The sequence below is a fragment of the Penicillium chrysogenum genome (genome assembly GCF_028827035.1).
Source record: "Penicillium chrysogenum strain IBT 35668 chromosome Unknown utg000002l_segment0_segment0, whole genome shotgun sequence".
Classification (NCBI taxonomy): Eukaryota; Fungi; Ascomycota; class Eurotiomycetes; order Eurotiales; family Aspergillaceae; genus Penicillium; species Penicillium chrysogenum.
Window position 1 is genome coordinate 4,877,882 of NW_026622750.1, and position 25,056 is coordinate 4,902,937.

Sequence of the window (25,056 nt, forward strand, 5' to 3'; positions counted from 1 at the left end):
TCGGAACAATGGGTGTTGTTCTATCCCTTGTCTTGCTCGCCACTGTATATCCTATCAGCCCGTGGAGTGGGGAGTTCGGTATATGATTATGTGGTACAATATGACACAATTGGTAAGGTCGGTTAGAAGGTGGTATGCGGCGTAATTCCTGTAATGTGGGGTCACATTTTCTCTTTGCCTATCAACATACCGTTCCACGTAACGCGACCAACGCTAGCATAACTAACTAACTAGTTTACCCGTAACTAAACTAAAAAACAAGTAACTATCATCCCCACCATTGTTTTTTCCTTTCTCAGCGATTGCTAGAGGACCGCTTTTTTTGCTTAGCCTGTTAACCGTATATCACCTCGGCTCCCTCTCCTATCATATTTTGGAGGCACCCTGGCTGAATGCATTCTCATCCCAGACCTACCGCATCTTATTGCATGTAATTATTGTTTGTGCAATCACGCCCTTTCCCCCCTTTTACTTTCTTTATTATCTCTTCGATTCAGTTCCAAGTACGGCAGTTCCAGTTGCATACCTACTTGACCGCAAAATGGCTCCTGGCAGTAGGCGCGATTTTCACTGCTCGTGGGATCATTGTGGGAAGGTAAGTGAGCTTCTAACTCTTTGGTGTTGATCACAAGCCCTAAATCGGCAGTCTTTCAAACGCAAGTCTGATCTCTGCCGCCATTATCGCATACATACCAATGAGCGGCCTTATCATTGCATGGTCACAAATTGTAACAAGAGCTTTATTCAACGAAGTGCCTTGACCGTACATTCCAGGATCCACACTGGCGAAAAGCCACACGTCTGTGATCAGGAAGAATGCCAGAAGGCGTTCTCAGACGTAAGTAACCTTAAAATAGTAAGCCGCGGTTTCTAATTCTTCTCTAGTCATCGAGTCTGGCCCGCCACCGTCGAATTCACACTGGCCAGAGGCCTTATATATGCCATGAGCCCACATGTGGACGAAGGTAAATAACGAGGAAGCGAGATGGTCGGAAATCGTCTGATGATCTTTTGAAACTGTAGCTTCTGTCGCAAGACTATCCTCGCCAAACACAAACACCGCTCTCACCCTCCGGGACTCCTGAACCGACCATTCTCGGAAGATGCGACCTCAGAGCACTCATACCACCAGACGCTGGCATCAGTTCCTACACCAAATGAGCAGTATATACCTGCCAAACAATCGTGTTATTCGCAATCAATGCCACCGCATCATGAATTTTACTGGCCACAGCTTGTCCGAATGGTTTCCGTACCAGTCCACGAAGCAGCGCCTGCGACCATTTCTCAAAATGTACCGGTGCCGATGACGTATCCCACACACGTGCTACACACGCCAAACACGCAACATGCCCATGTCCATCCACCGTTACAACAACAACAACAACAACAACAACAATATATGCGGATTTTGCCACAATGCTACGACCAGAACCGACACACAAACTATATCCCGGCGGCATATGACCAAGCGGCTTTCCAACCCCAGTGGATGGCCCCTGGCCAGTCAATGATGGATTCATACCATCTAGACTATGTGTACAAATTTCCATGCTCCTGGGACTCAAATCAATGGGGCTTGGGCGAGGAGTGACTGGGGCATCTGGAGTAGGCCAAGGGACTTCTCGTAGATCTCTGAAATGTGCGTTTAATGTCCGTCACGACTCTCTATTTTCTTCCGTCTGTGATCTACCTAAGACCCACACATCGGACATTCGCAAGTTTCCTCCGGGTTCTTTATGTCCACTTATTTCTTTTACTCTATCATAACTTGTTGAGCGTTTCCACTATAGGTTCCTCCTTGCCATGGTATTATGCCGCTCCTATAAATATACTGATTTAAAGATAGGCAGAAGACATTCGTTGCCTTATTCGCGATGTCTTAGTACCTGGCATGGAATGTACCATTTATTTATTCACTCGTTTTGATACTTCCACCAGCGTGGATTGGTCGTCTATTTAAGGCAAAAGACCAACGACCAAAGGTCGAGTCATATATATTTGTGTATTCCTCCGGCTAATATCGCAGCCAAAGCTCGCATGCTAGGTCGAGTGTGTATGGGTGGCTGCCGTGGCCTCTCCTGTCTGGATCTATGTTCTGCGCCAGACCTATTTGCCCGAAAGTCTATTTGAAATTCTTTATCAACTCGCGCAGCCTTTGATATATCCATGCATGCATTGGTCCCAAGGTCTGTCGACTGGTGGCCACGCCAGCTTAAAGACACAAAAAGAAGATGTCGCCATAATAACGGAATCAGTATGGCATCTTTTCACGAGCTGTCAAATGCTCTTTTATGAGATACTTATAAATTATCCTTTCCTCAGATTATTTCACTGGAAATGCTTTAAGAAGACGGAGACTTAGGCCCGTCACATAAGGGAAGTGAAGTCGGCCATCTGGGCCCTTCGAAGTTGACGTGCATGCTGTCATGGGCCATAGGAGCCACGCACATCAGGACAGCTTCGTTACTAAGGCTTGGGCAAGGAATTACCTCAACTCTCGGATAGTGTACAATGTAGTTTAATCTTCCTGGGCGTTTTGTTATCCCTTCACCGCGGAGTACCTAGACAAGCAGCAATTTTGCCAAACGGAAGACCAAGCCCAGAATCTGTTCTTATTTCACCCACTGTTCATCAGCCCACCAAACCAAAGCCATCTAGATATTTATAAATGATACCACTGGAGTGCTCGATAGCATGGCTATTGAGAGGCCATGCAGCACTTGAGCTTACCCACAATGCGATTTGTGGCTACCTAGTTAATGTGATATCATTCGTACAATCAGAAGTGGGGGCCGGAGGGATACAAGGCGATGTACAATGCCTATCAGATTCCTCTGGTCCTTGAGAACGTGACCGCTGTTTCTTTGATTTCATCCATGCAATGCCAGATGCAGCGGGGTTTGGCCAGCACAACTGATTCCTCATTAATTCTTCTAATTTGGACGGTGGCATTTGGGCCAGAACGACATCCAAACGGCCGAGTTGTAAGGACTAGCAGTCATGGATTGACAACTAGAACTGTAAAAATGTTTCCATCCTTGTATGTAGGCAGTAGAGCACAGACCTATTACAGCGCTACGAGGAAACAGGTTGAAAAGGCTAAAGAGTCACTGGGATTTGATACATATTCGAGGCAATTCGACTTGCAAAAATGCTATTAATCCACTATTGACGACCTCGCCCTGCCTTGTCTATACTCTCTGATTCTCCAATCCCTCTTGGGTTGGTTGAGACCAAGACGCAGCCGGTATTTACAAGTACCTTTTTGCTTGTCGTCACACAGGATATCGTTCAACCCACCTTCGCACTGCAAAGTTTCTTAGTCATGGACTGATAGATTTGAAGCTTGACAGGTTCTCAAGCGCCGATTCTTGGTCACATAACACTATATTTGCCCCTCAATATTGAAAGTCCAGTTATGCTATCAGAATGTAGCCAGCAGGATTAGAAGAACGAGTACAGTCTCAGACATACAGCCGCTCCTCATTCGCAGCAGCACACTTCCGACACTTCTCTTCTGACTGTGTTGGTGGGGAATCTAAATCGGAGACAGCATTTTTTTCCATCCCTTTGATCATGCTGATCGCTTCGTACCTGCTCTGTAGCAACTGAGGGCGACATGGATAGTGGCCCACCCCCTGGGGAAAATGGTGCCGGAAATGAAGGCGCGGTCAGATAGCGTTTGCAGGTATTGTATTGTATCGTCCACCATTCCCAACTAATTCTTCTAAGGCTTGGGAATCTCTCTCGATGCGCCCGTTGCGAGCGGCTCGGCGTTCGAGAGGCGGAGCATGGATGCCGACGTTTCTTTTGTGGGAGGGTTGGGGATTCGACGGCTCTCTTTTCCGCGTTCAGAGGGGGCAGGTCGGGGCTATCAGCCTTTGCGACGCTTGGAGGAAGCGCAGAGGAGCTTGCGCTAGTAAGAGAGGTAGCAACGGAAGCAACCACCTCTGTAGCTACAGAGCCAGTGGGCAGGTCAACAGATGGTTGCAGAACCTTCCGTGGATGAATTGCCAGAACCCTGGCGGAAACTTTCAGCCGATCCGTTTCCTCCACGGAATTGATATGTTAGCCCAATGGATCCCTCGAGAAAGGGACCTAAGATAACGATACCAGTTATGCTGTTTTATGAAACGTCGGGAGGCTTCGGGCGTACTTTTGCCAACGTACACCTTTTCTACGGGTTCCGGGGCTGAGCCCTGGAAGAATCGCAATGCTCTAAAGCAATCGACCTATACATTTAGAATGTACGCATCACCTTACTGCTCTTTTCGATATCCACCTGAAAAGAGGATGCTGCAACTGCGATCGTTTCCCCTAAAACGGTTTCTACAGCACCTATCCCTAACAAACCCAAACGTAAATGGTCATTTGATTTTGACTGCTTCCATCAAACACGATGCAAGTTAAATCAGAAACTATACTGCAAGCTTTAGACGTGGAATATATTATCGGGTCTGCACAAAAAAGAGTGAAACTGTTGCCCTGAAGCATCAACTGAGGGCCTTCAATTCATCCCCCAGTGCCATAAGGTTGAGGGCAGCTCCTTTTTATAGGCAGGGAGGTTCTGGCAATTTATACCGTAGTACATGGTCAATCTGTCTCTGTTTCGGTAAATAAGTCCTAAGGCCCCGTTCAAACAAGAACACAAGAACATCGGCTGGTAATCAAGTACGGTGATGGTTTCAGAAAATACCTTCAAGTTGGGTCTTAATGACCTTTCTTCTACCTCTCAATATTGGCGGACTGTTTATTAGTGTCGTATCCAACCACACTGGCAGTGGTATAAAATTGATTTAGCTTTATGGGCCCTGCCTTGCAGTTCTTTCGGTATTCTTGCTTGCTCCCATTTTGCAAGATGATGCGTCAGATTTAAGACTTGGAAACTAGAGGGTCCTTGGCCTTGTGGCTGTTATCCGCCCAATGCTCTAGCCAGGAGAGAAAGAAGGTTGGGTGGGGCGTGTGGCGACGAGATTGAAAAGAGGGACAGGTTGCTGTGTAGTGGTGGGAATAAGCTGCCGCCGATTTGCATTGGCCTGGAGACTGGCGAGAGCAGCTGGAGGTGGTGGGTCAAAAAGAAGAAAATGGCAACTGAGTAGCAGATACGGGCTACGAATAAGGAGTGCGCTGGGTTGCCGGCAAGAGTGATGAAAAGCTAGGGCCATTAAGTGAGTAAATGAGGTTTGCAAGATTAGAGGGCGCAGGCAGATCTGGCTGAAGAATAGACATGGGCGACATTACAAGGTTATCAAAAGCGGAATTTGGTGAAAATCCGACCGGGGCAGCTCCTCGTTGCATAGCTTGTGCCTGATGGCTCAGAAGTTCAGCGGACATATTACCCTCCAGCTCGGGATTGTCTGTGGCCCATCGTCAGAAAGCGTCAATGCGAAATGGTTATAAAACGCACTTACCGAGGAAGCGAACGTTGTCCAACCCGGCGGTCTGATCAAACAACTGCAAAGGTGTCCGGCGAAGTCATGCACGTTATACAGAGATCTGCATCGTACAAGGCCCCGGGGCCAGACGGGATTCCGAATGCCGCGCTGAAGAAGGCCATCGAGATACAAGCCTCCTCGCGTTTTTGACTCATCTGTTCAACGAACCTTTGCGGCTATGGTACTGCCCTGATCACTTCCGCGAGTCCACCACCGTCATTCTCAGAGAGCCTGGGAAACCGGATTATACCATACCAAAGGCCTACAGACCGATCACCCTACTGAGCACGCTGGGGAAAACGCTCGAGTCAGTACTCGCTACGCGACTGAGCTAGTCGAGGCCCACGCACTCCTACCGGACACTCACATCGGGGGAGAGTCGGAAAGTCATGCGATCATGCCCTTCACTTCCTCTTAGAGCGAGTGTACGAGTCCTGGAGGCAGGACACACACGTCGCTACGCTGCTAACTCTTGACGTGACCGGCGCGTTCGATCGTGTGGCGCACGAGAGACTGGCCCACTGCCTAAGGAAACGGAGGATACCGGAGCAAATGGTCCGGTGGATCCTCAGCTTCCTGAGAGACCGCTCAACAACGCTGGTTCTACAAGAAGGCTCGGTGGGCACACACCCGGTGACAACTGTCATCCCGCAGGGCTCACTGCTATCACCGATCCTCTACCTCTCCTACAATGCAGAGCTCATCGACGAGCTTCATGACGCCGCAGCCGGACAAGCTCTTGTCACCGGGTACATCGATGATATCTGTATCCTGGTATGGAGTAAATCCGCGCTAGACAATTGCCAGCTCCTGGAGAGACTGCACCAAGTCGCAGGTGACTGAACCAGTCGCCACGCATCACGCTTCGCACCCGCCAAGTATGGACTGATATACATGTGGAAGGAGGGCTGGGGAGCTCGAAGAGTAGGTCGACCGCCATCGGGGCGAGAGCATCACGCTTCAAAGCGTTGAAGTCCGGCCCACCCCGTCGCTAAAATACCCGGGCGTCATGCTAGATGAACACACGGGAGAAAGCCAAATCGCGCAGTGCCGCAAGAAGGCCGCACGATTGATTGCCGCGCTACGATCAATCGTGGGGATGACGTGGGGCGTCTCGACCCTACACCTCTGCCGTATGTGGACGGCAGTCCTACTCCCTCAGATCTCATTCGCCTGCTCCGCGTGGTATAATCTTTCGAGGATCGAGCCAATGGCGCCTTTTAGTCGATGCAACGGCACGTCCTCCAGTGTATCGCAGGCGCTTTCAGGACGATAGCTGGATCAGCCCTAGAGGTATGTCTCTTCGTCCCACCGGCAACAATCGCCATACACCGCCACGCGGAAGAGGCCTGTGTTCGCATACATGCATCACCTCTTAGATCCACACTCTCTAGACGAAGCGACGAAGGACGACGATACAAACTAGTATCGCCACTCAATCGACTGGAGACACATCTTAAGTTCAAAGGAATCGGATGGAGCTGATCCGGCCGTTCGCGGTCCCCCCTCGGTGGCAACCGCCAGCTACCCGGATAGCACCGGACAAGGACACCGCCATCAAGAAACATGGTCTGGTTCTCCGGGCGACGCCTCTCTACGGATCGAACTCGGCGGTCGCCTACACAGATCGGAACAAAACAGAGGACGAGGGCGTCGGTGCTTCGGCAATCACATCCAAAGGGAACGCAACCACCAGGCTCAACGACCAGGATACGGTGTACGCGGCTGAACTAAAGGGTATCCTACTCGCACTCAGCCAGATTAGAGATGGCGTGGTGAGAGAGCTCGCCGCTACTTCAAGAGCCCGCCCCAAGCTCGCAGCAAGTACACTCTTTGAGCGATTCCCTAGCCCCACTGCCAAGAGACGCTAGTGCATGCTAGGTATAGACCGGGAATATTAATATTCCTGTACCTAGGCCTCGCCAAAATCCGCCCATCGCCTAAACCCGCCCACGAAAATGGGTTGGTTGGGTCTTAGTCAGCAGGCCCGTGGGCGGGTGGGTTGTCTTGTGGCAAACCCAACCCAAGACCCAAATGGGTACGCTGTATAACCCAAAAAAGCAAAAAAAGTTGACATATCATTTTACATTAAATTGTGCAGTAACTTTCAATTATATAATGGTATTTCTATTGTGTAGTTAACTAGGTGTCTTTGTCTACAGCTTAAGAGTATTTAGAACAACATCATTAGCGAAGAAAAATGAGATTAGCTCGTGGTAAAGACTAATATACCTCGTATCCTTGCAGTCGACTTGAAGGCATTGTGACCCTACCAGAAGATCTTTTCTGGCTTCTATCACCCAGTTGCGTGATTGGAGGTGGAAGCAAATCAGCTTCATCGTCTTCATCTACCTCTCCCTTCTCCATCTGCTCTTCGTCTCCTTCCACGTCGTACGTCGACCCATGGTAAGTCGTGGCCCTCGGTGCGAAAGCACCGTTACGGAGTTTAAAAGAATTGGAGGCTGAACTGGATGAGCCTCTCTTCTGCGCTAGGTCCAACTCCCGAATTTCGCTTCCAATATCCGCCGAACTGGAACTCAGGCGCTCGGCCGTTTGCTCCAGTCTTCCACATTTCCTGTGCAAGCTCCTTGCAGTGAATGAAGGCCCGGGGTGGGATGGCTGAGAGGGACGGGTACGGCGTTGGATGTGGTTCGTAGGCGCGGAGAGCAATATCCGACGGCCATTTTGGACCGCTGGAAGCGGCGGGGATCATCGTCCGAAAGCTCGGGGGAAGTACTGGCGTCGTTGCTATCGACCTCCACTTCACCGCAGTTGGGAGTATCGGTCAAAGCAGAATCCTGGTGGCCCCTTCCTAAGTAATTGGTGTCTTGGCTGAAAGACATGAGGCGAAAGCTGCGCGCAGTATCGGAATTGGGTAAGTTGAAAGTTACCTCACAGTCGACCTGAGAGACAGTGTTGTACATGTGCTGATTTCATGCACAAAAAGTTTTGATGGGTTGAATAGGCTTCGGCGATGGCGGCCCAGATAGATTAATATCCTGGGAGGGCGGCGGATCGCCCGGGCCGTTTGCATTCAATCAAACAGGTTTTCTCCGCGTCATAGGAGTGGCCTAGCTTGAAATCGAAAAGTACTGCAGCTCTGGCAGACAACAAAAAATAAATAACGTAGCGAGATCAAGTTTCAGAGATTGTATCTCATGACTTGCTCATTAGATGCATCATCCTCACACGATTATGTTTCCGCCGGGTAGGCTTATCAACACCGACTCCTAGGAGCACTGTAGATGTCGATATGTTGCCTCAAGCCGCGGTACATACACCGATGCAACGATCGGATCAAGGATATCTCAATGACTAAATAAGGGGACGCGGCGAAATAATAGTTCCTTTGATCTACTTGCTTTTTGATGGCAGAAAATGTCAGCGATGTTTGGAAGTGGTAATAAGTGGGGCGGTCCTGCCAACACCATATGGCACCACCCTTATTTTACCCAGGCTTTTGCTAGCTTATTGGTCAACACTCGACAAACAAGTTTATATAAACAAAATCGATTAGTTCTTGGCCCGTTGGAAAAGCGATTGGCTTGATGCTGAGAGCCATTTAACTAGGGTCGGCACGAATAACGAATATATCCGTTATTCGCATTCGTATTCAGACATTTTACACGACGAATGCGAATGCGAATATTCGTAGTTATGATCACGTGGCTATACTAAATTTATAACTAGTGAGCAGTGATCGCCCAAGTGACGAGAATCCAGTTGATGTTCTGCGCCTCGCGAACAATGATCCGCAAGGTCTAATACTACTAGTAGACCTCGCCCTCACCCGCGGGTGACCCTCAGAGGGTCACCCTCAGACCCTCGTTTTGAGGGTCGAGGGTCTGACCTTCTCACCCGCAGCGAGGGTCCAGGCTAGGTCCGACCCTCGTGAGGGTCACCCGCGGGTCACCCGCGGGTGGTCAAACAGAACAAACAGTAGGACCTCGCTGTATGCATATTTTATGTAGATTTTGCTGTATTCTTTGAGTATTTCGCTTACATCTTCAGACTATAGAGTGGTCTAATAAATTTTTTATAGATCAAAAGAAAGGGCTTTATTTCCAGATTGAATTTAGGTGCAGAACTACTTAAGGTGTTTCATATCCATCAAGAAGTCTAGATCATTTCCGGACCCTACCTGATATGCGCTGCTGCATGTTAGGTAGTGGAAGAACTTCTCTATCTTCGTCTTCATCTCCACGGCTCTCTTCTGGCCTAGATCCAGCACTCCTTCGCCGCCCTTGACTTCTTTCACTAGGGGCTTGATCTGTGCACCGTATCTGAGTGGAATCTCTCTCTTCTTCTTCTTCTTCTTCTTCTTCTTCTTCTTCTTCTTCGTCGTCGTCACTGATTGGATCAAATCCATTCGCCTGGGTATCCCTTTCCCCCTAGCTGCCTGCATCTCTTCAAACGAGAGGTACTCATTAATCAATGCCCTCTATTCATCCTCCAAATCGAACCGGATTGTGCACATGAATAGCATTAGGTCTTGGATAATCGTAGGATTAAGAGAACCTCGGCGATAGTGGCAGATATCTCGAGCAGAGTTAAAAAGCCGCTCTACACCTGCACCAGTGGCGGGAATTGAGAGAATGTCACGGGCAAGGCTCGCAAGCGCTGGAAATTCGTGCTGGTGCTCCTTCCAGAAGACACGAGGAACAGATCGAACCGGCGCTATTAGTAATGTTAGTTACAAATGTACGAATTAGTGATATGGATCACATACCACTATCAAGGTATCGCGAAAGCTCATCATGTTGGCTACTCGTTGACTGTTGAGATGCTTCTGGTTCACATATCATCTCAAGCTCAGAGATAGCTAATACTGATGGCTGAACCTTAGCCGGTGACTGGGTGCTTAAAAGTCGCCGTTGGTAGGGTTCAAGGCAATGTTCAAAACTATTGCGATACCGTACACGCCAGTCATTATCCCAATCCTTAGTCGAGAAAAACTGAAGCTTCTGCTGCGCTGCAATTATTGTGCCGATTGCATAAAGGTCACCAGGGATCTGATCAGTCATGCTATAGTATTGAGAGAGCTTCCTTTTAGCTGCGTAGAGGGCAGCTAACATTAACTGTTTCCAAAGGACCTTCTTTCGCTGGAGCTGCCGGATTGACCTTTCTAGATGGTCAAAGAGTTTGTTGTAGATGCTGAAGACTAGGTGACTAGCCACATCTTTCGTCTGCGAGAGAAGAGAAGTGAATTTGAAGAATAGTTGTGTAATCCAAAGCAGACACTCAATCTGGCGCCATTCCTCTGCACTTAGGGCAAACTGATCTTGGCCATAATGCTCGTAAAACTCATCTAAGGTAGACTGTAGCCGCTTTGCGCGTCGGAGCATAAGAAAGGTCGAATTCCAGCGAGTCTTAACATCCTGGATAGGAACAAGTTTTGGCTCCTCTGTTTGAAGGTTGTAGAAGGCCTCTCGACGCTGGGAACTACTGATGATGTAAATAGCCAGGCTACGTATCTAATAGGTAAATTAGAAAATAAGAGGAAAGTAAATAGAAGGAGTATACCTTATTTAACGTGTTAACAATCTCTCTTTTTTGCTGCGTCGCACGACGAGACTGGACACAAGTTTCAGACCACCCTGTCTCAGCTATCTCAATTTTCGGGTTTGCTTTCAATTGGCCAAGGAGATCCTTTAAGCTAAGCTGGATAACATGTGCTATACATGGAACACGTATAACAGAGCTATCACTTAGCTCAAGTGACTGGATAGCCTCATTCATGAAGTTCACCAAGGTGTTGTTATTTGACGCATTATCAGTGGTAATTGCGAGTACTCGGTCTGTAATACTATGTTGTTGGAGGAGCTTTATTAGTACCTCACTAAGATTGAGACCTGAATGGGAGCCAGAGAGAGGCTCAAAGCCAAGAAGGACCTCCCGGTACTCCCAGCTATGGTCGAGGAAGTAGCCGGTCACCGCCATAAACGCCTGCTGAAAGAGAGATGTCCAACAATCTAATGCCAGTGAAAGCTTTGAGCCTTCTGGTAATTGTCGTAGGATACTCTGCTGCTGTTCCGCTACAAAGCCTCGTAGCCGCGCGCGAATAGTTTTTGCAGTAGGAATAATAGGCCGCTGTGGTGCAAGGCGTGCGAAGGAAATAAGGTCATGAAACTCCGGATGTTCAATGAATTGAAAAGGAAGTCGTGATATAGCGAGTAGTCTTAGAAGTTTATGCTCCCATTCGTCCTGGGTGAAGACTATAGTTTTCGGAGTGTGTTTTGCCTAGTAATATAAGTATTTTATTAAGAATAGAGGCGGAGCTTAACTCACAGCGTTCTCCATCATCTGCTTAATACTCGGCCTTTTGGTACTCTTGTTGCGACAGGTTGGACCCTTCATATGCTTGTTCATAGGAGACGTTTCATGACGGCAAAGGGCTGGATGTTCCAGAGTCGCGGCGCATACCTTACACATAGCCATAGGCTTCCCAGCCTTCATATCTGCTACCTGTTCAAACTGTTTCCAACACTCAGATTGGTGGTTTGTGTCCCAATTAATTCGTTTTTTCATCCCATATTCTGTCATCAACCACCAAGTAACAAAATCATCTCTTGACATAGTAGTATATAGAATATACTGTCTATACCGGTCGGAGCCTACGCGTTGTAGGCAGTCGGGGTTAGGAGGTGTAGGTAGAGGTTGAGTAAATTCTGAGTCGACGATTGAGGCTGTTTGACTTCCTAAGATCTCTGGCGTAAATAGGCGAGAGTCGATAGGGAAACCAAAGGGAAGCGGATCTGCTGAAGAATCCCCCTCGTAAATAGGCGAGAGTCGATAGGGAAACCAAAGGGAAGCGGATCTGCTGAAGAATCCCCCTCGTAAATAGAGGAGGATGGAAGATCAGAGAATTGTAGAGACAAAGTATATAGTAGAGGATATTCGTAGCGCTAAGTAAGTAGAGACGAAGAGGAGGGTATAATAAGAAATTGAGGGACTTACCAACAAAAACTAAAGTCAGTAGGATTCGCAACGGCCAGGGGGATTCAGAGGGCTGAAAACTCATAAGTTGATAGATCATCATACAACCCACTTTGTAGTGGGTCTTATATCTCTTAATTGGCCAATATATGAGGGTTGCGAGGGTCACCCGCAGATTTACCCTCGTATTCTGAGGGTCACCCGTATGAGACCCTCCTAACCCTCTCGACCCTCGCGGCCTTCGTAGTTCGAAAAAAAAATATGTCTCACAGAGTTATAGTAATATGCGTTTGAGGGCCAATTTTAGCATTAATAAAAATTAGAATAGAAGCCTGGGTTTACTAGTAGAATTACTAAACGTCTATTAGTTACGTATATTTCCAAAGCTCAAGAAGATTAACCTTCAAAATAAGCATTGTAGTGTATGGGATAAAAGGTCGTAAGGACGCACTATGCACCGCAGTACTAAATATATATTTTGCTACCAAGCAGCGTATATCTGTTTACCAACCTATCTTAATTGCCTAATTATAAAGTCTTCTCAACATATCTGGTCAAAATATTAAAGATTCAAGTGCTTAGTAATCAAATTGAGAGGGATCTCAATAGTATTCAATTTATTCTTGGTGGGTTTACAGTATGTACCATCTGACGTGCTAGAACAGGTGTAAAAAACAGTATTTTATTATATTAGTCAGCACATTTATCCATCCTATTCAAGTAAAGCGTAGAAACTTTATGGAAAATGAGGGTCTATGAGGGCCAGTGAGGGTCACCCGCGCGAGGGCTGGCGAGGGTCGAGGGTCGGGTGAGGGTCAAAATTTTTGAGCCGACCCTCGCGAGGGTAATTCGGAGGTCTAGTGGTGAGCGGTCCACCACCGATGAAGAAAGCTTCAAGCTAAGAGGGCGGAAGCGCTTTAGTGAGGATAAACGTGGTGTTTCTCAAGAAAGGTCGATTCGGACGAAGCCATTTTGCTCGAGACAGTTAAAAAATTAGTAAAAGTGAGATAGTACAGTGACACCGCCAAAGTGTTCACACCCCTTCATCACACCTCCTTAATTACATAATATTCTGCCGGTTCAAAAACTTCATGAATTTGTAAGAAATCAGCTAGTATGGCGTATACCAGTTCTGGCTCTCAATAATAGCTTCCACGCGGTGTGGCATAGTGGCCGATAGATTCTCTAGGTGCTTCGGATCTAGTGAATTCCATGCTTCCTGCGCAGTAGCCACTAGTAAATCCATCGTTCCATCATTATTTCGCATATGAAGCAACTTTGGCCGCAGCTCGTATATTTTCTGCTTTAGCAAAGTCCATAGATTCACGATTGGATTCAGATCAGGTGAATGTGGTGGCCAATCCATAACTTCGATCTGCATTTCATCCAAAGCTTCGCGTACGATAATTGCAGTGTGTGAAGGCGCATTATCATGGTGAAAAATGCCATTTTCATGTACGATCAAAATAGGCAGAACCGGCGATATAGCTCTTCAATAACAAAGCGTTTAATACCTCCTCTTTCAGATCGAGAATCGCTAAATAGGAGAATTAGAGTAGTCCTCCGTAAATCCACGCAAAAAGCGCCCTAAAATATCTGCTTCACCTGCTTCCCTTTATAGGGTAATCCTTGACATTGCTTCTCTCTTGGTTGATTCTTCGGGCGTACAAAAGTCCATTCTCTTTTAACACCAATCTAGACTGCGACATCGCCCATGGACGGGTGCGCAAAGCTTCAGGGTTATTCGTGTAGGAAAGACGGTTCACTCTGTGTGGGACTAGTTTGAGGGATATTACTGACGCGTGCCCCTGTCGCATCTAAAACTTCAATGGTGACCGGCTGCAGCCGGCTGGATTGACACTGTTGTCACAGGATTGCGGGTTCCGTGTCCGACTAGTACTCTGGGGGCTAGCGCGATCTTGAATGGGAGAGGCTGATGGTTACTAGGCAATATGTTAGATTTAAATGAAGAAGCAATATAAGCATGAATGTACTCTTGCCGATTTCTAGAGATTGATAGTCACACCAGGCTAGCACATACTCAGTCCCTACTACCGCGTGCGAATCGACCAAATTTTGGCAGTTTGTTTTGTCGGGAAGTAGCATCACAACGTGCCTCAAGGGGCCGCGATTTCCACCTAGATACCGCTACACCGTGTCAGTGAATCTGAGGACAAAGATTTTTACCTTGAATACAACCGCTTAGAGACTCTCTTAATGCGTACAAAATGCAATATCTAGTGGCGGGGGAGGGGACCGTCCCGCAAGAAGTGATTTGCGATTGATTTACTCTGCTATTGTGACGCGGTTTATACATAACTGTCCAACGTTCACGATCTGCACACTGGTTTTGGTGCCGAGATGAACATTGCGGTCAGCGCGATGTTGGAGCTAGACCTTGATTTGCAACGAAAAAACCTAGGTTAACTTGCAAACTGATAATGAACAAAGGCCCCCGATAAATGTCGTGCCACGTACCTAGGCCTCGCCAAAACCGCCCAAAACCCCAACCCGCCCAGGAAAACCCAACCTGTGGGTAGGGTCGGGTCTTAATCAGCAACCCCATGGGCAGGTTTTGTTTTGGAAAACCCAACCCAAGACCCAAATAGGTACCCCGTATAACCCGCAAAAGCAAAAAAGGCTGATGCACTTTATATAAATTTATGACCTCTCCAGAGACATGTTGTTCTAAGGTGTCATGTTACTTTTCCGTTCATGAAAGTTGAAAGATTTCCATGGGTGCAGCGGAACCAAAGGCAGCAATGATAATGGATAACATTGCATCGTGCAGACCCTTAACCCACAGGAGTCCGGCTCTCCAAAGTGGAGGAATGTAAACTTTGGTAGTTGATCAAGTGGATGAGCACCGATCAACATAATGCTATGTTCCCCGACTCCAACTCTACTTCGATTACATACAGCAGAATGCAACAGGTTCAAGTTCGGGAGTAGCCATTTCAGCTGATGGCAATCGCTGCCACTAGCGCGTCCATTGCTGAACTATGGGTGGACGCATCGACTTTCGTGATTGGGCCTCCCCAGTCCACTCCCAGCTGATTGTTGGTGCTGTTCCGATCATGGGCCCAAATGCTCTCCGCGCATGCTCGAATAACCTTGACATACCCATCATTAGGTGTGACACTATGCAGGAGCCCTAGGTTTCGGATGAAGATGCCCTTGAACTGCCTTGCATTGGCGTCACAGCTGTTTGGCTCGCATATGTCGTGGATCACATCGTTCGGGTCGGCTAGTGTTTCAATGGCGGCTTTGGCAATCCTGGAAGCAGCTTTCAGGTATGATGGATCGGGAGCAGCTCGATCCAACTCCACGAGACCACCGAGAACGACGCCCTGGTTGTAGGACCATCTGGCAGAAACATTCACACCATTAGCCGTAGTTTGATAACTTTCGCAAAGTATATGCGACCCACATAGGTTGCCCGCTGTTCTTGCAGTCTGTTAGCCCATCATTAATGATGCCCTGGTCGTTGATCATTCCGCTGGCCTGGAACCATTTCCACTGGCGTTGAGCCCAGCCAACATACTTCTCTTTGTTTGGAACGCGGTTCGCCAGATGTGCCGCAACAGACAGGAATAACTCATTAGTAATAGCATTCACATAGTCGTGGTTATAATCCGAATAGATTCCGCCACTGCTGCAAGTGGTTGGCCCGTCGCTGGTCTGCATGGAAGATCAGCATTGCAATTGTGCGTCGTTTGCATGTTTGTGGATCCATACCAGATGGTCAAAGATGCCGATCGCCAGGTCCAGGTAATCTTGATTCTTGGTGACATCATATGCTGCGATCCAGGCGAGTGCCCACCAGGAGTCGTCATCGAAGGAGCCGTCTGTCCAGTTTGAGGCCTTGACGATGCCTAGCGCCTGGACGTCCCCTGTCCGTGGTGGCTCCGGAATGACTTTCCCCAAGTTGGGATGGGGATTTACTTTCGAACCAACAACAAATGTGTTGTTGAAAACCTCGGTCGCAGATTTCCGGACTGTTTCATTTTCATCCGTCAGAGCCAGATAAGCAAGTACTGTCATGCAATTGGCTCCATTCCACCACCCAGATGTGTCCCATATTCCTGTGCTGCCATTATACCATGTCTGCAACACATCGAGGGCAGTTTCTGCCTTTGACGTTGCACTTTGCGCTGAGGTCCCGGCCCCAAGAATGATAGGGATTAATACCACTGAAAGGAGAGCATACATGGTATGTTCAAGTAGAAATATTGGATGCAGTATCGAACTTGTTGGAAGATCTCGGAATTTGTCAAGTCCATTAACATCTGAGGGTTTCAAGCATAGACAAATATAGGGTAGGTAGTATTCAACTAAGAAACCTAGCGTAAAGCATTACCCGGCGACGTCACTCTGAGCAAGATATGTCGAATAAAATGGGTCTTATATTACTAACTTGCTCGATTGTTAACTACAGCACCCACTTGCTGATGTAAGGAAGTCAGTTTCCTGAGGCATCCACATGCTTATTAAGTCCACAATCGGTTAACTAAATATTCACAGCATTAGGTAGTTTAGAAGATACACTCAATATGTGTCACGGAACCTACCATTGGTCCTTTTGTATACTAGCGCGTACCGTGTTCTCTTGGAATTCTTAAGATGTTCAAGTTAAGCAAACATAGGCAAACATGCCAAGGACTAACATGGACCCCAGGCTTGCGGATATTGCCGAAGCCGGAAGCCGGAAGCCGGAAGCCGGAAGCCGCGGATCTGGATGAGTAGAGTAACGTAATCGGTAAGCGAGCCGCCACTGTAAGCGAACCGCCATCCTACAACCATAGATAGTTTTAAAATGCATTTATCTCAACCAAAACGCCATTAAATTAAATTAACTAAAATCATCATCTATCTGGACATGTCTCTCTCCTATGTCCTGGCTTCCTACATACTCCGCACCCCCGTGGGGGTTTTGTACGCGGTTGTAAAGCTGATTCACCATGCTGACCGGGACCGGGTTCAGCTGCTTCCACCGGCTGTGTAATCAACGCAGATGCTTCCTACACGGAGAGACCGCTCTCTGCGTATAGATGCTTCCCAGATCTAGCACGCTTTTGCTTCTTCTTCTCGTTTTCACCGCGTAAATCGCTCACTTCTCTCTCTAGAAGTGCAGCGGATTGCATCGTCATTTGACAGGCTTTTAAAACCTGATTTATGGCGGAATTCAGCGGGCTTGGGGGACTTTTTGATCTTATACGAAGCAATGCTTTGATAGAGGAAGCTTGCTTTTCCAATTGCCTGCAGTTTGAAGGTGTTTTTGGATCCCAATCACTACCCCGGCTAGGGGGGGTAGGGGTTCGAAGCCGAATATCCAGCTTCGAAATCACCCTATCTGGTTCAAAGGGGACTAAACCGGCAGATTGGAAGCTGTTTTTAACAGTCTCTGATTTAAAAGCTTCCATCCGTGCAGTAGGATAAGCTTCGAGGAAATCCAATTTATCCATATGATTGGATCCGCACCGCATCCGGAATTCAACCAGTCTCCCATAAGCCCGTTTTAACACCGCAAAACAGCCTATATCCAGAGGTTGTAAAAGATGGGATGAATGCGGAGGCATACAGATTGGTATAATCCGGTTCTTTTCACAAATTTCATCAAATTTCGGGGTTAAATGGCTTCCGTGGCCATCCAGTATCAAAAGCCGATATACCCCCTTCATCCGTATAGAAGTGGTCGGAATAAAGAGCTTTTCTAGCCAACGAAGTCCAATTTCGTTAGTAGTCCAGCCGTTAGGACTAACTTCGAAACGCCAGTCGGAAGGAAGGCTATCGAACCAGGATTCAATAAAGACTTTGCCTTTAAAAATCACACACGGTGGAAGGGCCCAACCAGCCGCATTTGTACACTCGATAGCTGTCACCCATTCACGATTTCTAGGTTGTAAAAGTGCTCGCCGACCGTAGTATTCGCTTCTCGTAATCACTCTCGCAGTCGCCGTTAACCCCATCGCGAAACCGGTCTCATCAAAGTTATAAACGTCGTCCGGGTGAATCCCAAATTGTAAGATAGTTTTTTAAACAAGATCAAACCACCCCTTTATAACCTCCGGATCCTCACATTTCGCACGCTCGTAGTTATACCGTTTCGAAAACCGAGAGGAGAGGAGAGGGCGCCGTTTCACAAAGTTATATACCCATTTTTCGCCGACCGAAGATACCGGGGTGATTCCGCGCTTCTCGAGGAGAACATTCGCCATTTCTCGTACCATAGAAGGCCGGGGAGCAGATCCTCGGGAATCCATAGAGAGAATCCATTTTTCAAGAGTTTCTTCTTCAATTTCTGATAGTTTACACGAATTTGCGCGTGTAATTCCTCGTTGAGTATGGCCATTAAGGCGATCGCGTAATGTTGAACGTGGTATCTTAAAAATGCGGGCAGCAGCAGTAATATTACTGATATCTCCATTTTTCAAAGCCTGGATAGCTAATAAGATACTACCCTCTTGCTCTGCTAAATTTACAGAGGATTGAGAGCGAATTGGTGGCATAGTGGGTGGTTGAATTAACTAAGTGCTAATTCATGGACGCGTTTTGGATGGGGTGGCGGTTCGCTTACAGTGGCGGCTCGCTTACCGATTACGTTAAAGGCTGAGGCACTAAGCTAACGTTGCTTCATGGCGATCCAACAGTAGTACCCCGGGTGTTATGATTCACCCTTCCCCTTCTGGTCTAGTGTCCAGTCAGCCTTTACAGGCGTAACGTTACTCCGGAGTGCTCCGTAGCCAGTCCGCCAATATAACTTGCAGCAAAATTAGTCGTATTTGTCTCATAATCTCCTACCTGAAAGCCAGACAGGTCTGGGATGTCGCGTCGGGCGACTATCACCGTCCGGACTGCCTGTTCTCGCAGACATTAACCCCTTGGCGGAACCCACTTCAACTGGGAGGTGAGGCAGCGAGCCATTGAAAACGGGAATGCCGGAGGAACCTCGGGGTAATTGAGAGCAGTAGGAGACTCGGGGTTGTCGCCCCATCTTTCCTAGCCACCACCAATGACCTATTTCTTAGTTGGGCTCGGACTCCACTTGCAAACGACACAACACCGTTAGTACGTTAGTTGTCCGTGGAGTGTGGACCCAGCAGGGCGCGTTCAATCTCACCCTCCTCGATTCCGCCCCTCTGAATCTCTGGTCAAAACTTGAACCATCATTGAATTTCATTCCCATCAAAGAATTCTCAAGTTCGGGTCTGATTCCCGTCAAATACCCAATTATCTGGTGTTCCCCGATTAAACGTTCACTCAATATGTCGTCATCAAAGGATGTATGGGCTCAATGGGACCAGGCCTGGGATCTTGGCCTACCCTTGGAGAAACGATTGGCTATTCTGAAAAATGCCACTGCTCCTGGCTTTGTCTACACCAATATGGACAGCATCATTTCCGGCGACCTGGAAAGACTTGTTCGACTTATACAAGACGTCCTAAACCACCAAAGCAACAAGTTGACCGTCAAACATATCAATTGGTACGAACAGCATAGCCAGAGTGCCCTACAATGGGATATGGTCGACATTGACTCAGGTAAAACTGCCTTGAGTGGTTGGAGTTTCGGGAAATATGCGGAAGACGGCAAGCTTCTATCGGTGTCTGATTTCTATTAGACAGCACAGGGAATGAATGCTGCCCAGCACCTGAAAGAGTTCTTCAAATATCGTTCGGTGTTTTCTGTATGGTGAATTGGCAGTGTGGTGAAATGGCAGGGATTGGGGAATTGGGAGAGTGATGAATTGGAAGCGTGTGGTGAATTGGGAAGGTGTGATGAATTGGAAGAGTGTGATGAATTGGAAGAATGTGATGAATTGGAAGAGTGTGATGGATTGAGAGTGGTGAATTGGGATAGAGTGATCAACAATGAGTGGTAGCGAATTAATCAATATTCCCGCGGGCCTGATCAATGTCTGCCACTTGAAAAACCACTGTCATGGCCCGGGCCTGAACAAGCACAATCTTTGTCGTCGGCATCAGCAAGCCTTGCGAAACGGGCTCGCAGAATGAGATCCGCGCGGGGGGTGGAGGCGCATAAGTTATGGGATGAGAAGGGAGTGGAAGGGGCAGGACCTTCGGTATGCACAATGCGCTGGGCTCCCAATGCCTCACGAAATGCTGCAGTGAGACGTTGCTCAGCATCGGCTGCAGCCCTTTTCGAATACTCTTTGGCTTCTATCAATTTCCCCGCCTTCCCCCAGAGTCCATTCGGCCCCTGCGCATTCGTGAACCCGCCACCGAATTTGCTCTGAACATCATCATGATTGCGGAGGAGATGTCGCTCAACTGAACGGTGTGCCTGTAGGGAGTTGCGTGATGAGCCAACTTTACCCAAGGCCTGGAGAAAAGGCTGGAGTGAGTCTGCCGATTCACCGAACACCACTGACGAGTGTGACATTGGAACTGGCGATCTCTCTGTGGGCTGAATGCGCACTGGGAGTATTGTCCAGGCCTGATCTTCCACGGGGGTATAAGTCGGCGTATGTGGGGCGATTGCAACGTAGAGCACTCCATTGTCGGAAGTCGTAACATCTGGTCAAAACAAGGACGAGTCAGTTGACATACTTATTAGAACCACTCGAGGGGGCTTCATGACTCACATTGGAGAGCCTGCTGCTGGAAAAGGTCGTTCGCTAGATCCTCGGATAATATGCCGACCTTCCCGCGCAACTGGGCATCCAGTGCCAAACGTGCTTTGATGGGTACCTTATTGTTCAATCGCCGCTTTCCGGCTCTTCTTCTCCGTTGTCGAGGCTGCTGGGAGCTCTGCCCATACTGTTCAAAGTCCATGGGTGCGGTGTCTTGTCCGGTTGCCGTCGGCAAACGAAGCGGGGGAGACAGAAGATGTGAACGGAAAGTAATCAATAAACCGTTTAACAAGCGCCCCTGAGAAGACGTCCTACAGAGTCTCCAGATTTAGCGAACTACTGGGAGGAGACGAGGTTCGCCGGATGCAGAATCCGGGGGAAATCAACAGGCGGGCATCTTGGCACCGCCCGCCATTCTGCCATATGTTTATGTTGCCAAGATAGGACAGGGCAACCCGGAATAGGCAATTCCTTACTGTTCTCTTGCAATGTCCATCAGTCCTGTCACATTCTAACTTGGGGGGAGTCCCAGTCATTGTGTAGGCTGATCAGTCGTTTCCCGAGATGACTCCAATGCCCGTTGGAAAAAGCGCAGTGAGCTAGCTGCTCCTCGTGATGAAGCTGGAGACCATCACTCTATTTCCTCAGGTGTGTGTCAGCCTCCTTCAAGTTCTGATTGCTCTGCTGTAGCTTCTGGCCATCGATGCGCTTGGACACACACGGCTCCCATAGACATTATAGAGTCCGACAAGTCGAGCTGCGGGAAAGGCGAACTTGGGATCGTCGCTCTCGAGGCGTGCCAGAACCTTCAAGATGGGTTAAAACGGCTCGGTCGCCAGGGTGTGTCTGCTGCGAAGTGAAGGGCTGCAATGTTCAGCAAAAGGATTGAAGCCGAATCGTTTCACTTACCAATGGGGCATGGTCAGAACTTTCCTATGATTTGTCCTTTTCGTTAAGGACTGGCAATTTACCGGGCGGCTTATCTCCTTCAATTTCCTGGTCTGGCGGGCTGTTTCGTATCAAAAACCCAGCGGTCGGCTCGAGCTTTCCTGGTCATGTCATTGGTTGCTATAAGTTCCTCATTCCTTACTCCATCCAGGAGGCCCAGGTCTACAAATTGCGCTCGATCGCGATTGGGATGCTGATGCGTATTTGGCTCGGCGAAACAAATAATAATGAGCTGGCCTATATAGAGAGGAAAATTAGCAACTAAATGCCACCAGAAGCCAAAAACATAGCTTTAAGACCATATGAAAGCTCTCTAGCGCCCTTCTTTGTCGTCCAGTGGCTAAAATTGAATTCGTAAAATTTTTGGACGCCGGCGGTAGTCTGGCGCAATTGGATGGGTCTTAGCTATAGCGGAATAATGTCTCATTTACGGCATTCGCCCCGTCCAAAGTAACATGGTATGTCGTGGGATCCGACGAGCTTCGTTCAACATTACGGCAACAGCTTAACTCGCCAAAGTCGGGGAGGAACTTTTTAGATATCTGGTTTTGGTGAACGGACACAGATCCATTGGTCTGGGAGACAATCTGGATGCCCCGGTATTAGCGGCTTGTAGCTGAGGTGTCCGATGTGTCAACTGGTAGGCTAAGAATGAGGAGGCTTTGCGTCGCCTTCTCCTTGTAGGCGGAGCTTGTGCTAACAGCCTGACTGTCTGTGAAGGTACGGCTCATCTACCATGAACCGAGACAGAACATCAGCATTCCTCTGTGTCTTTTGAATTTCGGAGCCTGGGAAGACAACAAATGCCGTCCGAAGACGAGATCATACATTCGACACCAACAGCCTACGCAACTTAGAAGGTATTTGAAGGGTTGAATATTTAGCCACAGGTATGAGTAGGGCAGTGGTATACGCTCAAATCGAGCAAGGACCTGATAGACATAATCTATAGAGAGAAAGTGAGAAAGAAGCCGAGTTCGATACGAATCTCCTGGAGACTTATTGGCGGTAGTAGTCACGTGGAAAGGGACAGGCAACATGCAGTTGTACCGGTATAGGGAAGGTCGAGCAGACAAGACACTTGTTTGTGTGGCATTCGACACGAGTGACAGAGATGAGGGTGTTCTCCTGTTGTACGATCCGGGCTAGCAAGGATTGATCTAGTTGGACGAGTTGTCGTAGCTTACCTATTCCATGGAAACCCCAAAATGTGCGCTTGAGACGGGGCGATCAGCTTGCGCCGATCATATCGACTTTTACAACTTGGTCACTTACAACTCTCTGCAATGCAGCTACCGGCCATGCCACGCCGCATTCAAACACGTTCCTCATGCTTCGTCGTGTGCGTCGACTACGAAATATCATCGACAAATACTTCTGCGATCATGAATACTCGCAGTTCAAGGTTACCGATGTTGAATGGCGACGGATTGACTATCTGGCCCACTTGACCAAACCGTTCTTTCGGTTCACTATGGCTCTGATGAGGACCAAAAGTGTTACGATCCATAGCGTGTTCCTTGTGTATAGGAAACTTCTGGAGCATATTGAACGGTCAAATCAAAAACTAAAGAAAAAGACGACGCCTTGGAAAAAGGATATGTATACCGCGCTGCTTGCTGCGAGGCAGAAACTGAAAGAGTACTACGAGAAGACCTATCGCGACCACGGTTTTCTCTACGGCACGTGAACTGTACTTGCTACGCAATATAAACTATCTGCTTTTGATGATAGGGGGTATTCTACTTGCCATGAGGAAACTTCAAAAAGGTACTGTGAATGCTTGAGAACATGCTTCACGCAGTATCAACAACAAAACCCCGAGCTATTGCTTCGCACAGTACACCGTGCTTCCGCACTACAAAGTTCGGGACTTGATCGGCTGCTGGAACCAGTTGATGACTTTATGCTCCATGAAGGGACAGAGCATGACGAGGTGGATCAGTATCTCAGAGAAGGTACGGCAACTAGTATGCTACACTTAGACGACTAACTGACTTTCTAATAGCAAATGTTCCCGTTCCACCACGGCTGTATTGGAGAGAACATGAGCGCGAATTCCCAGTGCTTTCTCGGCTTGCACGCGACTTGCTTTCAGTTCCGGCCACCGGAGCCGGCGTGGAACGGCTTTTTAATAGTGCGCGAGACATCTGCCATTATCGTCGAGGATCTCTTCATGAAGCGACTATCCAAGATTGATGATGTACATGTGCTCAGAGAAATTCACCCTGGAGGTACAGCAGTTAACTCGCCTGGAGAAGCCAATGGAGAGCGAGAGTCAAAGAGGCACTTGAAGAGGACGAAGCGCTGAGAGCAAATGAAGAGGATGCTGCGCCGATCAGCGACGATGAAGAGGTTGAAGAGACTGAAGATGTCGAGAGCAATATCGAACCCGAAGCGTCATACCAGGCCGAAGGTATATTAGCAGGGACTCAGCAGCCTTCAATGCACAACCAAATCATCCAAGAGGTGTTGTCGCTGTTGTCCATGAGGTAAAGGAAGATAGCCAAGGGAGTATAAGGACGCAGATATTTGGGCATCATTGGTGGCGCATGCAGTAATGGTGAGAACAACGTCTTAACATGAACGGTCCTTGAAATACAGCACGGGTAAATTAACTAGAATATTTGATATCGGCCTCAGGTACCGACGTTTTGGACCTTTGCACACCATAAGTTCGGCAAAAGTAAACATCCTTGAACAGAATGGATGGCAGTCAGGCAAAAAGGAAAACGAAAAATTGTTGACCATAAACCTCGCTTAAGCTACAGCACAGGCAAACACAGGTGCGTTCGCCCGGGTAAATGTCACCATTTGGCAGTTTTCTTCTACGGGAAGGCTTGAAAATATCCAGAAACATGGGTCTCCAGGGTTGGGCTGATGACGTATTGATCTTATTCAACCCTTCCAATTTGATACCTGGTCGCGCTCACAGAAGTCGCTTTTGTTCATATGATCTTAGCGCGCGGTTGTTTTGATAGAAGCCGCCTAAGCTGCAGATGTGATACGACCCAAGTTGACAGGATACAGAATAAAGTCAGAACAACAGCAAGGTCATTCTCTGCTCTGGTTAAAAAAAGTGGCCGGGAAGGCGGAATGGAAAATTTCTGGTACGAAGATAAGGAAGGCTTCGTGTATGA

The 25,056-nt window shown here is 48.0% G+C and overlaps 9 protein-coding genes across 9 annotated transcripts; 4 read left to right on the plus strand and 5 right to left on the minus strand.

The window, feature by feature from the left end:
* Positions 1-541: 541 nt before the first annotated feature.
* N7489_005066 (C2H2-type zinc finger protein) lies at positions 542-1,594 on the plus strand (the record flags this gene model as incomplete). Its single annotated transcript, XM_056710818.1, has 4 exons — positions 542-595; positions 647-838; positions 886-965; positions 1,024-1,594. 4 exons carry the CDS (start codon positions 542-544, stop codon positions 1,592-1,594), a joined length of 897 nt encoding a protein of 298 aa, XP_056569239.1.
* Positions 1,595-6,913: 5,319 nt separating this feature from the next.
* Positions 6,914-7,309, plus strand: N7489_005067 (uncharacterized protein; the record flags this gene model as incomplete). Its single annotated transcript, XM_056710819.1, has 1 exon — positions 6,914-7,309. One exon carries the CDS (start codon positions 6,914-6,916, stop codon positions 7,307-7,309), a length of 396 nt encoding a protein of 131 aa, XP_056569240.1.
* A 352-nt stretch (positions 7,310-7,661) lies between these two features.
* N7489_005068 (uncharacterized protein) lies at positions 7,662-8,362 on the minus strand (the record flags this gene model as incomplete). The annotated part of the gene is made up of 2 exons (XM_056710820.1): positions 7,662-8,131; positions 8,176-8,362. The coding sequence occupies 2 exons, from the start codon at positions 8,360-8,362 to the stop codon at positions 7,662-7,664; spliced, it is 657 nt and encodes a 218-aa protein (XP_056569241.1).
* Positions 8,363-9,525: 1,163 nt separating this feature from the next.
* N7489_005069 (uncharacterized protein) lies at positions 9,526-9,807 on the minus strand (the record flags this gene model as incomplete). Its single annotated transcript, XM_056710821.1, has 1 exon — positions 9,526-9,807. The coding sequence occupies one exon, from the start codon at positions 9,805-9,807 to the stop codon at positions 9,526-9,528; it is 282 nt and encodes a 93-aa protein (XP_056569242.1).
* A 72-nt stretch (positions 9,808-9,879) lies between these two features.
* On the minus strand, positions 9,880-12,254 carry N7489_005070 (uncharacterized protein; the record flags this gene model as incomplete). Its single annotated transcript, XM_056710822.1, has 4 exons — positions 9,880-10,115; positions 10,168-10,912; positions 10,962-11,678; positions 11,727-12,254. Coding segments are annotated over 4 exons (2,226 nt in total), but the record flags the coding sequence as incomplete, so codon positions are not given.
* Positions 12,255-15,331: 3,077 nt separating this feature from the next.
* Positions 15,332-16,586, minus strand: N7489_005071 (uncharacterized protein; the record flags this gene model as incomplete). The annotated part of the gene is made up of 3 exons (XM_056710823.1): positions 15,332-15,740; positions 15,805-16,055; positions 16,113-16,586. 3 exons carry the CDS (start codon positions 16,584-16,586, stop codon positions 15,332-15,334), a joined length of 1,134 nt encoding a protein of 377 aa, XP_056569244.1.
* Positions 16,587-19,639: 3,053 nt separating this feature from the next.
* Positions 19,640-19,996, plus strand: N7489_005072 (uncharacterized protein; the record flags this gene model as incomplete). Its single annotated transcript, XM_056710824.1, has 1 exon — positions 19,640-19,996. One exon carries the CDS (start codon positions 19,640-19,642, stop codon positions 19,994-19,996), a length of 357 nt encoding a protein of 118 aa, XP_056569245.1.
* Positions 19,997-20,286: 290 nt separating this feature from the next.
* Positions 20,287-21,170, minus strand: N7489_005073 (peroxin-6; the record flags this gene model as incomplete). Its single annotated transcript, XM_056710825.1, has 2 exons — positions 20,287-20,912; positions 20,981-21,170. The coding sequence occupies 2 exons, from the start codon at positions 21,168-21,170 to the stop codon at positions 20,287-20,289; spliced, it is 816 nt and encodes a 271-aa protein (XP_056569246.1).
* Positions 21,171-23,315: 2,145 nt separating this feature from the next.
* N7489_005074 (uncharacterized protein) lies at positions 23,316-24,412 on the plus strand (the record flags this gene model as incomplete). The annotated part of the gene is made up of 4 exons (XM_056710826.1): positions 23,316-23,602; positions 23,651-23,874; positions 24,055-24,150; positions 24,189-24,412. Coding segments are annotated over 4 exons (831 nt in total), but the record flags the coding sequence as incomplete, so codon positions are not given.
* Positions 24,413-25,056: the final 644 nt, after the last annotated feature.